Source organism: Erinaceus europaeus, chromosome 8 (genome assembly GCF_950295315.1).
Source record: "Erinaceus europaeus chromosome 8, mEriEur2.1, whole genome shotgun sequence".
Taxonomy (NCBI): domain Eukaryota; kingdom Metazoa; phylum Chordata; class Mammalia; order Eulipotyphla; family Erinaceidae; genus Erinaceus; species Erinaceus europaeus.
Window position 1 is genome coordinate 28758059 of NC_080169.1, and position 13864 is coordinate 28771922.

The 13864-nt window shown below is 39.4% G+C and overlaps 1 protein-coding gene across 3 annotated transcripts in view; it reads right to left on the minus strand.

Moving 5' to 3' along the window:
* Nucleotides 1-2445: 2445 nt before the first annotated feature.
* KLHL7 (kelch like family member 7) overlaps nucleotides 2446-13864 on the minus strand; it is a 55976-nt gene continuing 44557 nt past the window's right edge. The window contains exons 8-11 of one of the 3 annotated variants that reach the window (XM_007523946.3): nucleotides 13390-13630; nucleotides 11074-11275; nucleotides 7479-7576; nucleotides 2446-3722 (exon numbers count right to left, since the gene is read on the minus strand). In XM_007523946.3, the coding sequence (XP_007524008.1) occupies nucleotides 3439-3722; nucleotides 7479-7576; nucleotides 11074-11275; nucleotides 13390-13630 (825 nt within the window). In that variant the 3' untranslated portion in view covers nucleotides 2446-3438. Of the gene's footprint in view, nucleotides 3723-5452; nucleotides 5691-7478; nucleotides 7577-8948; nucleotides 9076-11073; nucleotides 11276-13322; nucleotides 13631-13864 lie in introns of those variants that run through there. The other 2 variants (XM_060196086.1, XM_060196085.1) reach the window with 2 other exon arrangements.

Consider the following 13864-nt stretch of genomic DNA (forward strand, 5'->3'; position numbering starts at 1 on the left):
GTCCATTTATTAGCAAAGTGGACATGAGTTAAATAGAAAAGCAATGAAGTTATTGTTGAAATATGACAGAAATTACAGGTTTCTTAACAGTCAGCATGCCCCTAAGTTAGGGGGCTGGTATGACAGGAATTGATGAGATATAAGACAGTTATTCTCCATAACACAAGCAACTTAATTATCCAAAGGTATTTGAGAGAAGCATAGGGGTTAAACCCGTAGGGTGAGACAGAAAGATGGATATCAAAAGGCCATATAGTTTGGCATTTCTCTTGTCTGGGGTCTGAGGTGTGTGATGAAGTGTGTGATAAGGTGTGTTCTTCTGTGATCAGAAGGTGACTTTGAATGAGTGAATCTGTGGCCATGTGGCCTGCAGTTAATGGAGGGAAGTACTGGGGTATCTGTGGGCCTGAGAGTCAAGAAGGAAAGAACCAAGTCTGAGTTTCCCCCCTTATGCTCACCTCGGTTGAGAGAGACTTACCAAGAGGTTATCTTCTCAGACCTCCATCCAAAGATGGGGGTGGTTCTCCCTAAGCTCTATCAGGCTCACACATGTTCCCAACAACCATGTGCTGCACCACCTCCTGGACCACGGATTTTATTTATTTATTTATTTTCTGTTTTGTTGCCCTTGTATTACTGTTGTGGTTATTGATGTCATCATTGTTGGACAGGATAGAGAGAAATGGGGAGAGGAGGGGAAGACAGAGAGGGAGAGAGAAAGACAGACACCTGCAGACCTGCTTCAAGGCTTGTGAAGCAACTCCAATGTAGGTGGGGAGCTTTGGGCTTGAACCCGGATCCTTATGCCAGTCCTTGTGCTTAGCACCATGTGCGCTTAACCCACTGCGCTACCTACCACCCAACCCCCTCGGACCATGGGTTTATGTGTTCTTTATAGAACTTAGATATTAGTCCTCTGTTGGACACTGTGCTGTGCATTTTCTCCTATTTGGTAGGATGTCTTTTAGTTTTACAGATGGTTTCTTTGCTGTGTAAAAAACCTTTTTAGTTTGTGGTTTGGAAGGTGGCGCAGTGATAAAGCTTTGGACTCTTAAGCATGAGGTCCCGAGTTTGATCCCCGGCAGCACATGTGCTAGAGTGATGTCTGCTTCTTTCTCTCTCCTCCTATCTTTCTCATAAATAAATAAAATCTTAAAATAAATTAAAAAAATCCTTTTTAGTTTGATGTAATCTAGTATGTTTACTTCTACTTTCATTTCCTTTGCTGTTGGAAGCAAGTCATCAAGACACTTTTGGAGTGTTTTCCCTATATTTTCTTCTGTAGTTTATGATTCACCCAACATCCATGTCTTTAACCTGTTTTTCAGTTAACTTTTGTGCCTGGTAAGAGATAGTGTGAATTAAGTTTCCTTCTTTCACACAGAGCTATTCAATTTCCCTCACACCATTTCTTGAAAAGACTTTGACTGACTATATATGCGAAGATCTGTTTCAAGGCTCTTGATCATATTCCAGCCACCTATGCCTTTTACTCTGATTCCATTACCACACTCTTCTTCTTCTTCTTTAAGAGATATTTATTTACTAGAGACAGTTGGAATTTTTAAAAAATAGATTTTATTTCCTTTTGTTGCCCTTGTTTTATTGTTGTAGTTATTATTGTTGTTGTTATTGATGTCATCGTTGTTGGATAGGACAGAGAGATGGAGAGGGGAGGGGAAGACAGAGAGGGTGAGAGAAAGACACCTGCAGACCTGCTTCACCGCCTGTAAAGCGACTCCTCTGCAGGTGGGGAGCCAGGGGCTCGAACTGGGAGCCTTAGGCCAGTCCTTGAGTTTTGTGCCACCTGCACTTAACCCGCTGCGATACTGCTCAACTCCCAACAGTCGGAAATTGACAGGGAAAGGAGAGATACAGAGGAAAAGAGACAGGAAGACATCTACAGCACTGCTTCACCACTTGCAAAGCTTTCCCCCGCGGGTGGGGACTCGGGGCTCAAACCTGGATCCTTGAGCATTGTAACATGCTCACTCAGGCGCACCATCACCTGATTCCCCCACCTTTTTTTTTTTTTTTTTTTTAGTTGTAGCTTTGAAGTATAGTTTGAATTTAGAGAGTATGGTGCCTCCATTTTATTTTATTTTATTTTATTTTATTTTATTTTATTGGGGAAAGCATTACTGGGGCTTCATGGTTCTGGGCAAGCTTTTTCAGAAAGAGACAGAGGGAGGGGTTCTACTAAGTGAGCTCTCTTCTGGAGGCTCAAACTGGGATCCTTATGCCAGTCCTTGCGCTTTGCTGCCATGTACGCTTAACCTGCTGCATTACCACCCAGACCCCCCAACATGCTTTTTATAATTCTGTTTTCACTAAAACATTTTTTAGAGTTTATAGTAACATACACAATAAAGAAATTAAGTAGAAACACTGCTCCCTCTTTTTTTAAATTATTAACACATTTAAAATGAAGAATGAATAAAACTATTTCTGAGTCAAAAATATTTAATAATATCAGATAAAAACATTGAATGTGACAGCTTTACACAATTCATTCCACATATTGCATAATGTGAAAGTGTAGAACAATTTAGGAAAGAAATGAGTAAGCTGGTTTGTAAAAGATGTACTGACCACCTAAGAGCAATGATACAAGATTGCATATATTTACCTCAAATTATTATAAAATTTTTAGAGACAATTAGGTCAAATATCTCTGATATGTCCTGCTAAGGAAAAGAAAGCATGTAACTTTTTAATCCATATGAATGTATGTAACTATTGATGCTATTCTAGTGATTTAGAAATTTGCTATAAGGAGTTTTACCTTTCTCAACTCTTTGCTCTTATGATGATAGGATTTTATTTAACAATGAGAACTGAGGAGAAGTAATCATTTTTTTTATCTTCTAAAAAACAATGATATTAATAATGGGTGATAAGCATTTATGAAATTTAGTGAGTGCATGTATGTCTTAGTCACCTGGCTTGCTTTTAAAATGAAATACATTTGGCACTAAATGGAACGAAAGTTATGTGATAATAAGTTGCTCCATTAGAGCTGCCTGTCCTGACTTAAAATCCATGCTACTTCTTAGTTCTTGACTCAGCAGAAATAAGCAGACCTAACTACATAGCATTTCTAGGATGTACGAAAATAGAATGTAGAGTTAAGATGAGGCTGCTATAGTCATGAGCCAATCCCCCACTCTGTAATCTTCATTAGAAATGTAAAATCTTTCAAGAATTCCTATTTCCCCCAAATGCTTATACTTTTAAAAGTTTTCTTATTAGATGTTGGTTATTTGGGTTGGTAAAATATGGTATTTAAATTAAGGAAACTTAATAAAAAAACAACAACAACTATTTGCATAAAATAAAATCCCTTAAAAAAAAACAAAAAATTTGGAACCAAACCCATGAACAAAGCACTGGTGGCCATATTAAGTCTCTGATGAGTCTTTAAAAATCGCTCACTTTTCAAGTTTCAAGGGTTTCTTCATTTGCTCCACAAGTATCAACGACACAAATTAAGCAGCTTGTAACTGGAAAAGCTCGGACTTTGGAATTGGCCACCCACTTGTCTGTTTCAGTATTATATTCAAGGATGTGTCCTAGTCGACCTACACCCTGAAAACCAGCCAAGACATAAACTATAGAGCCAACTGCTGCACACTTCACTGTTACTCCCTTCCATGGCATTGGTGAGACCATCTTCCATTCGTTTAATTTAATATCATAATATTCCACATTGTCCAGACCACCTGCAATAGAATATGAACAAATCAACAATTCATATGTATGTATTTGTTGGCAAAGTCATGATGCATTTTTACATAGAAAAACATAAAAGGGCAGGGTTAGATAGCATAATTGTTGTACAAAGAGATTCTTAGACCTAAGCTTTGAAGTCCTAGGTTCAATAATCCCCTGTTCCATCATATGCCAGAGCTGATCAGTACTCTGGTAAAAAAAAAAAAAAAAAGAAAGGAAGAAAGAAAAAAATACATTTCATTACTTTTCTGACAACCCAATATTTAGCATGGAGACAGAGAGAAATTGAGAGGAGAGAGAGAGATAGGAAGGGAGAGACACCTGCAGTACTCCTTCATCACTCAATGAAGCTTCCCCACTGCAGGTAGGGACCAGGGGATTGAATCTGGCTCCTTATGCACTGTAATGTGTGTGCTCAATGAGGTGTGTCATTGCCCAACTCCTATGTTAACAGTTTTAAGAAGCTCTTAAAGGAATACTTCTTGTATTTTTCCAACATGAAACACTTCAAACATATAGAAGAGTTTTAAGAATTTTATAAAGAACGACTACATACATTTCTACCATGTAAGTTCTTACTCTTACTTTCAAGATATTTATGTTATATAAGATAGTGAGATAAACAAGAAATCAGAGTACTGCTCTGGAAAATGGGGTGCCAGGAATTGAATCCAGGGCTTCACAGCATGCAAGTCCTGCACGTCACCTCTGAACCATCTCCCTAGCCACCTTATTCTTACTTTTTTTTTTTTTTTTCCCACAGCACTGCTCAACTCTGGCTTATGGTGGTCTGGGGGACTGAACCTGAGACTTTGGAGCCCAGGCATGAGAGTCTCTTTGCACAACCATGATGCTATCTTCCCCTTGTTCTTACTTTAAGACGATGGAAATGTAACATAATTCTAAATTGTTATTTTAAAATGACTATGCTAAAATAACAATTTTACATAACAGTTTACATAATTAAAATGTTCTCCTTCTTATTATTTTAACTGACCCCATGGTTACTGCTGGGGCTTGGTGCTGGCACTACAAATCTACCACTCCCCGAGGCCATGTTATTCCTTTTTTATTTATTTTTTTCATTTCTATTTTTATTAGATAGGACAGAGAGAAATTGAGAGGGGAGGGGAGACATAAAGTGGGACAGAGACAATGCTTTACCATTCATGAAGCATTAGCCTTGCAGGTAGGGAGTGGGGGCTCAAACCCAGGTCCTTGTGCATAGTAATGAGTGTGCTCAACTGGGTGTGCCACTGCCCAGTCCAGTTTTTTTTGTTCTGAATTCTTTCTGTTCTTAAGCAAGGCAGTGGTATATCCAGTAGAGCTCACACATTACCATGTGTGAAGATTGGGGTCTAAGATTTTGGTCCCTACCTGCTGTGGGGAAGTTTCATTAGCAGTGGAAGAACACTGCAGGTCTCTTATCTCTCCCTCTCTCTTTTAATTTGTATTATCTTTAAAAAAAATTTTTTTTAGTATTTATTTATTTTCCCTTTTGTTGCCCTTGTTGTTTTTTTATTGTAGTAGTATTTATTATTGTTGTTACTGCTATCGTCATTGTTGAATAGGACAGAGAGAAATGGAGAAAGGAGGGAGAGAGAGAGAGGGGGAGAGAAAGATAGACACCTGCAGACCTGCTTCATTGACTGTGAAGCGACTCCCCTGCAGGTGGGGAGCCGGGGACTAGAACCTGGATCTTCACACCGGTCCTTGTGCTTTGTGCCACATGTGCTTAACCTGCTGTTCTACCACCCAACTCCCCATTTATATTGTCTTTATTTATTGGTTGGATAGAGACAGCCTGAAACTGAGAAGATAGGTGATGAGAGGGAGAGAGACACCTGTAGCCCTGCTTCACCACTCGCAAAGCTTTCCCCCTATAGGTGGAGACCAGGGGCTCAAACCTGGGTCCTTGAGCTTTGTAACATTGTGCACTCAACCAGCTGTGCCACCACCTGACCCCAGTGAAGGTGTCTCTCTCTGTCTCTTTTTCTTTCCCCCTCCCTCAGAAATAGTCTTGTGGCAATAGATAAATAAACCAAATCAGTGGATTTCTCTTCTGATGAATTTGGATTAGAGTTATTAAAATGTTCCTTTTCTTCCCCCTCCCCCATTCTGCCATTTATCTTCCAGTATTTTATGAAAATCAGCAACGAATAAAAACAGGGAAAGAAATTATTATTATTTGCCTCCAGGATTATCAATGGGGCTTGGTGCCTGTGCTATGAATCCATTGCTCCTAGAGGCCATTTTTTCCCATTTTTGTTGCCTTTGTTGTTATTGCTATTGGACAGGGCAGAGAGCAATTGAGAGAGGAGGGGAAGACAGAGATGGAGACAGAAAGAAACCTGCAGACCTGCTTCACCACCTGTGAAGCAACTTCCCTGCAGGTGGGGAGCCAGGGTCTCGAACCGAGATCCTTGCTCTGGTCCTTGCGTTCGCGCCATTTGTGCTTACCCCGCTGCACTACCGCCCAGCCCCAGCAATAATTTCTGGAAAAGAAATTATTATATTTAATTACTTAGACAAAATTTGAGGACTAGATAGTCGAGATTCTCAATTTTTTTTTTTTTTAAGATTTTATTTTTTATGATGTAGGAGAGAGAACCAGAGTATCACTGTGGCACATGCAACGCTGGAGATCAAACTTGGAATCTCATGTTTACAAGTCCAGTGCTAATCCATAGTTCTACATCCCAGGCTGCCAGACTCTCAGTTTTCTAAAGCAATTAGCTAAAACTGTTAGCATAACTTTTTTTTTAAGGCTAAAAAGGTCAAATGTATTCATCTAAAAAATAACCTAATTTTCATGCAACATTTAAAAATGTTCATGGGGCTGGGTGGTGGCACACCTAAAAGAGCGCACATACTACAATGTGTAAGGACCTGGGTTCAAGTCTTTGCTCCCCACCTGCAGTGAGGAAGCTTCATGGTGAAGTGTTGCTTCAGGAATCTCTTTCTTTCTCTCTCCTCCATTTTCTTTCTTTCCTCTCCCTGTCCATTTTCTCCCTTATCTCTCAATTTCTAGCCAATAAATAAGCAAAGATGAAAAAAAAATGTTCAGAATATGTTGCTATTCAGAGCCTGGAAAAACAGTTCTACAACATATTTAAAGTGCTATAGATATCTTTTTTTAAAAATATTTATTTATTTTATTTATTCCCTTTTGTTGCCCTTGTTGTTTTATTGTTGTAGTTATTATTGTTGTCATCGTTGTTGGATAGGACAGAGAGAAATGGAGAGAGGAGGGGAAGACAGAGAGGAGGAGAGAAAGATAGACACCTGCAGACCTGCTTCACCGCCTGTGAAGCGACTCCCCTGCAGGTGGGGAGCCGGGGTTCGAACCGGGATCTTTATGCTGGTCCTTGTGCTTTGCGCCACCTGCGCTTAACCCGCTGCGCTACAGCCTGACTCCCTACAGATACCTTTTTAAAACTTCAGATGTTTCTGTCACTCAATAGTTCCTAAGTTAGTGTGATACTATTTCCCAGGGGGTATAGAAAATGTACAGGAGTCATTTAAAATGGTCAAAAAGAGGCCATTATCCACACTTAATGGACAGAGATGTTAAGCATTTTAAAACATGTTTTAATAAAATATGTTGCTAGGTCCTATAGATGGCTATAATGATGTAAGTGATAAATGCTTGTATCTAGATTTTAAGAAATGCTTCAAAAATCTCAAGATTAGGAAATATCAGCAAACTCATTGGCTAATCTGAACAGTAAATTAGTATCACTTACCTAAACCATTCTGACCACCCACAGCAAATATTTTGTCTTTCACAAATACCAATCCATGATTCTTCCTGGGTTCAATCATTGGACACAGGTCAGTCCATCTGAAAAAGTAGACTTAATTAGTGTATGTGTTCACAGATAGTAAAATGGGCTGTTAGAATAGTTAAGAGGAGAGGCCTGTGCTGACTGCTTACTTACTACTCAAATTGGTGCATGTACACACAAGATGCACAGACACAAATTCAATGTCTGGAAGGCTAAAAAAGGAAATGTTAACAATAGTTTTGGGTAATTTTACATGTGGGGCAAGAAAATTTAATATTTTCAAATGTGATAGAATATAAGCAAGAAAGGATATTTACTAGTGATGGAAGAGTGCTGCAGGCATACTTCTTTTGTTTCTTTCCCTATCGTTCTGTTTCTCACATTCTAACAAAAAGGAAGAAAACAAACAAACCCAGCTACCATCAGGAATAGTGGAGCTGTGCAGGCACTGAGCCTCCAGTGATTTGCTGGAGGCAAATAATACACAAAAAGAAAGAGGAGGGATACTAATTCACAGGTAGCAGCGTCTTATACATACTCACTACTATGTTTTGTTATTTTTCTTTCTGTAAGGGCAAACTTCTGCATATACATATATACAATTGACTTTTTTTTTTTTTTTTTTTAATACCAGAGCACTGCTCAGTTCTGGCTTCTGGTGGTATGGAAGATTGAACTGGGACTTGGGAGCCTCAGGCATGAGAGTCTGTTATTATTATTTTATCATCATATGAGAGTCTGCATAAGCATTATGCTATCTCCCCCACTCTTTTTTTAAAACATTTATTTATTTATTCCCTTTTGTTGCCCTTGTTGTTTTATTGTTGCAGTTATTGTTGATATCGTCGTTGTCGGATAGGACAGAGAAAAATGGAGAGAGGAGGGAATGACAGAGAGGGGGAGAGAAAGACACCTGCAGACCTGCTTCACCGCTTGTGAAGCGACCCCCCTGCAGGTGGGAAGCCGGGGGTTCGAACTGGGATCCTTCCACTGGTTCTTGTGCTTTGCACCACTTGTGCTTAACCTACTGCGCTACCGTCCAATCCCCCCACTCTTTAATTAATCACTGAGATTCCACCACTCTGGGCTCACTTTTTCAGATAGAAGAGACAGAAGCAGAAACAAAGTCTACAGCCCCAAAGCCTCCCCTAGTATGGTAGGAACTGGGCTTAGCCTTGGGTTGCATATAATACATTGCAGTCACATTTATTTATTTATTTAGTATTTATTTATTTCCTTTTGTTGCCCTTGTTGTTTTAATGTTGTTGTTATTGATGTCGTCGTTGTTGGATAGGACAGAGAGAAATGGAGAGAGGAGGGGAAGACAGAGAGGGGGAGAGAAAGATAGACACCTGCAGACATGCTTCACCGCCTATGAAGCGACTCCCCTGCAAGTGGGGAGCTGGGGGCTCGAACCCAGATCCTTACTCTGATCCTTGCGCTTCAGGTGCAGTCACCTTTCTAGGTGAGCTATCTCACCAGCCAACAAGTGACATCTGTGACTGTGAAGGTAGTAACGTCAGACAGTTTTGTGCTCTTAACAGCCAATATCAACCTAAAGACACCAAAGAACAACAGGAGGGAAATGTAGCATAAGTGTAACTCTCTAGCATGGTTTTATATGCATCTACATCTATGGTCATATATTGTATGTATCCTTCTCCTTAAAACAATTTGATAGATCTAACTTTTGAAAACAGTTATGGCATAGTGATTACAAGTGAAATAACAATTTTTCTTTGTTGTATGTGTACCTATTTTTGGTTTTTGCTGGGCTTTCACCTCTCTAGGCTGACTTTTCCAAATGTGAAGAAACAGAGAAGTGGTGAGGGAGAAAGGCATTATTGTACCAAAGCGTTTCCTAGTGCCGTGGGGTTGGGGCTCAAACTTGGGCTGTATGCAAGGCAAGAGCATGGGTGAGCAGCCTCTCTGGGCCTGTTTTTGTTTTAAAAAAGGTTTGACAGTCACCACTCATTTTCAGCAGGTGAGGTGGCAACACTGCTTCTGTTTTGTTTTTTTTTTGGATTAATATACATGCTTATCCAGGTGACAAGGCCAGGACATGGGATGAGGTGGGGCCAGTAGGCAGCCTTTACTGCCTCTCCAAGAAGTAAGCTTCACAAAGCGAGCTGTGGAAATGCACCTGACATAGAACCCAGCTTTGGAAAACTGCAATTTCTATATCCCTGTTCTTTTCCAGGTATAAAGAGATTGCATTCTTATGTTTAACTGTCTTCTGAAAGTTCAGAATGAAGAAGTCTCACAAAGCACATGTCCTTTTATAATTCACATGCAAAGTGTGTACTAAGTCTGTTTTCTCTAACTTGATATTTACTGTTAGGTAGCCCTTCCTTAAGTTCTGAATGTACAAACTGTGCCCTACTAAACCTAATTTCTTTTTTTTTAGTTTTTTGTTTTATACTTTTAATATATTTTTATAATCTTATAAAGTATACGATTATAAGATAATAAGGATATAGTTCCACACCACTCCCACCACTAAAGTTCTGTGCCCTCACCTCCCCTCACCTCAACAGTAAACAAAACACCTTTTCCTCCCAAGGTCATAGTTATGGGCTGAAAAATATATAAATATGTATGTATGCACACACTTTTTCTTTTTCAAGTTCATGTGTTTTGCCTAATCACAACTTTTAGCCACCAATTAAAAACATTCCAGTTCAAGACACCTGAGAATTAATCAGTATTGGGAAGTACTATTCCTATAAATATAGAAGAACCCGGATGAACAGATAATTTTTTTTTTCTTTTTGCCTCCAGGGTTATTGCTCGGGCTCGGTGCCTGCACTACGAATCCACTGCTCCAGGAGGCTCATTTTTTCCCCTTTTGTTGCCCTTGTTGTGTTATCATTGTTGTGGTTATTATTATTGTTGTTACTGATGTCCTTGTTGTTGGATAGGACAGAGAGAAATGGAGAGAGGAAGTGAAGACGGGGGGGGGGGGAAGATAGACACCTGCAGACCTGCTTCACCACTTGTGAAGCGACCTCCCTGCAGGTGGGGAACTGGGGCTTGAACCAGGATCCTTATGCTGGTCCTTGCTCTTCATGCCATGTGCACTTAACCCACTGAGCTAGCACCTGACCCCCCCCCATAATATATTTTTAAGAAGGGAATCATAATATATAATTTACTTTTCATTTTGAGAGCTAGAGAATTGAATGTATATTCTTTTTTTTTTTTTTTTAACCAGAGCACTGTTAAGCTCTGGCTTATGGTGGTGTGGCGGACTGAACCTAGAACTCTGGAGCCTCAGGCATGAGAGTCTGTTTGCATAACCATTATGCTATCTACCCTCAGCCTGAATGTATATTCTTAATACAAGTTATAATTTCTCTGATGTTCCCTCTGCCCTTTGACATTTCATGAGTTTATAGAGCATAATTAACTGTGAAGGCTTTTTTAATTTTTCCCCATTGCCTGGAGAGGGGGAGAGGTCCATGAGAGGGATGCAGACAGGGAATAGAGCAGGCCAGACACTCTCTCAAGTGTTATCTCACTAGGCCCTATGAAATCTTAAATTGATACATACGTTTCAGTGGCAGGATCATAAACTTCACAGGAATTCAGCACTCTCCCAGAAACATTGTTCCCTAAACTTCCACCACAGACATAGATGAGGCCATTGGCTTCCACCATCCCGTGACTGCAGCGTTGAGTCAGCATGCTGGGTTTTGTATGCCAGCTTTCTGTTCTTGTATCATAACATTCAAATAAATACAGAGCAGAGTTTCCTGCAAAAGAAAATGGCCCCACTATGCTTAACTCAGTATGTACGTGGGTTTTGACCGAGCTGTCCATAGAGTTCAGTCATTAGTTAAAGGAGGGAAGAACTTGGGCTTTTTTCCCCACATTTATTTATTTATTCTCTTTTGTTGCCCTTGTTGTTTTATTGTTGTAGTTATTATTATTGTTGTTACTGATGTTGTCATTGTTGGATACGACAGAGAGAAATGGAGAGAGGAGGGGAAGACAGAGAGCGGGAGAGAAAGATAGACACTTGCAGACCTGCTTCACCGCTTCTGAAGTGACTCCCCTACAGGTGGGGAGCTGGGGGCTCGAACCGGTATCCTTACACCGGTCCTTGCGTGCTGTGCTCCCACCCGACTCCCAGAACATGGGTTTTTAAAGAGATGTTTCTATATTCAATATGAAGAACAAAATCTAAGAATTATTTAAGAAAACACTAGTCCTATTGTGTTCTTGGAAAGTATTTTTTATAAAAAAGATGTGCTGGATTTATTTGATAATTAATTTTGGTCATTAAACATCAGAAAAAAATAATTGGTTTGATTTCAAAATAAAAACTTAGAAAAAAAAAGCATTATATGCCTTTCAAGTCCAGTTGTGCATAATAGAAATTATCCAAGCTTCAAAGGTTTAGATGGAAGGGAAAGCAGAGTTATTTACAGATGGAAAATTAATATGATTTAAAATAGAAAAATATCATCTGATAATATTTTAAGGCTCATAATTTAATATTCTGTATCAGTTACTGCAACATTAACAAATCCTAACGTCTGGACCATTCTCAATAATTACATAGGCAAGTCCTGAAATCATGTTGGTCCATCCTTAAGTATACTCTCAAATAACACTATGTTTCTGGTATATTTTGATTATACATGTTAAGAACAAAATATATACTCATCATGCTTTGCAACTTCTGCTTACAATAGAAAACGCCATAAAAAGCTTTAGAAATGATACTAAAGATCAAATGCCGCCGCCCCCCCTCCCCCAGGCTACTTCTCATCTTCTATTCTTTAGGACTTTACTAAACAATTTAAAGATTTTGGGACCAGGCAATGACACATCAAGTACAGTACACATATTACTATGTCCCTCACCTCCTGAAAGGTGTATGTGTGGGGGGTGGGGGGTTGTTTCATAAGTGATGAAGCAGTGCTACAGGTGTGTCTTTTTTTTTTCTCTCTCCCCTCTTTTATCTCCTTGGTCTCTCTCAATTTTTCTGTCTTTCAAAAAAAAATTTTTTTTTTCCCCAAGAGTTATGGCTTGGGAGGTAGTGCAATGGACAGAGTATCTGAATCTCAGATATGAGGTCCTGAGATTAGTCCCTGGCATTAAATAAACTAGGGTAATTCCCTAGGTCTTTCTTTTTTCTTTCTCTTTTGGATTAATAATAAATAAATACATCTTTAAAAAATAACAATGGGCCAGGGGAGTAGCACATAGGACGGAACATGCACCCTAGAGGTCAATATCTAGATTTAATCCTGATGGAATCAATGAGTTTTGTCAGGATAAAATGAACAATTACCTTAGGAAAGGTGAAATACTTATCAACTAATGATTTAGAAAAGCGGCAGGTAAAACTTTAGGGAAATGGCTCTAAAATGGTTAAAATTTAACACAACCAGATATGCATTTGAATTATGTCAAAAAGTATCTGGAAAAATAACCATCTGTTTAACAGAAGTACCAAATAAGCTATGGTGGAAAAGGATGGTTTGGTGGGGGGTGAGGGGGAATGTGGAAATGTAACCCTGTGACAACAACAATCCCGTAAATCAACATTTCCTCAATAACTTTATTGAGAAAAATACTGAAGTTGAAAAAAAAACTTTTAATTTATTTTTATTTTTTATTATCTTTATTTGTTGGCTAGTGACAGCCAGAAATTGGGGGGGGAGACAGGGAGAGAGACCAAGAGACACCTGCTTCACCACTTGCAAAGCTTTCCCCCTGCAGGTGGGGACTGGTGGCTTGAACCAGGATCCTTGCACACTGTAACATGCACTCAACCAGTTGTGCCACCACCTGGCCTGAGAAAAAAAATTTTTTAAATGCAAAACCAAAAATAACCCCAAACTGATTAAGTCCTTACCAACTTCAGAACCTCCTGATGTATAAATTTTGCCTTCTGCAGCACAGGCAGCAAGGCTGTCTCGAGGTGTTGGAGGGCCCAATTTGGAATACCAACTATCCTTTACAACATTATAGCAGTCCATTCTCTTTATGGGGAACAGCTGAGAGCCACCCAAAATATATACGACATTGTCCCAAAACACACATGCCGCATCTCTTCGTTTTTCAAAGGGGCAGCGAATGTCTGTCCAGCTATAATCCTGTAACAAGAATGGGCAGGAATCTTTCAATAATGGGAAAATGTAATTAAAAAGCATGAAACAAAGAGTCAAGGAAATATAAAATATAAGAACGTGCCACTTTACAGTACATATAAAACCATTTTGCTTGAAACTATTATCTAATTTAAGTTTGTGTGATTTCTTCAGAATGCTGGCTAGTTGGGGCAGAGGGCAATAGGGAAAGTAACTGCTTTGGGGTTTTCTTTTTCTAAA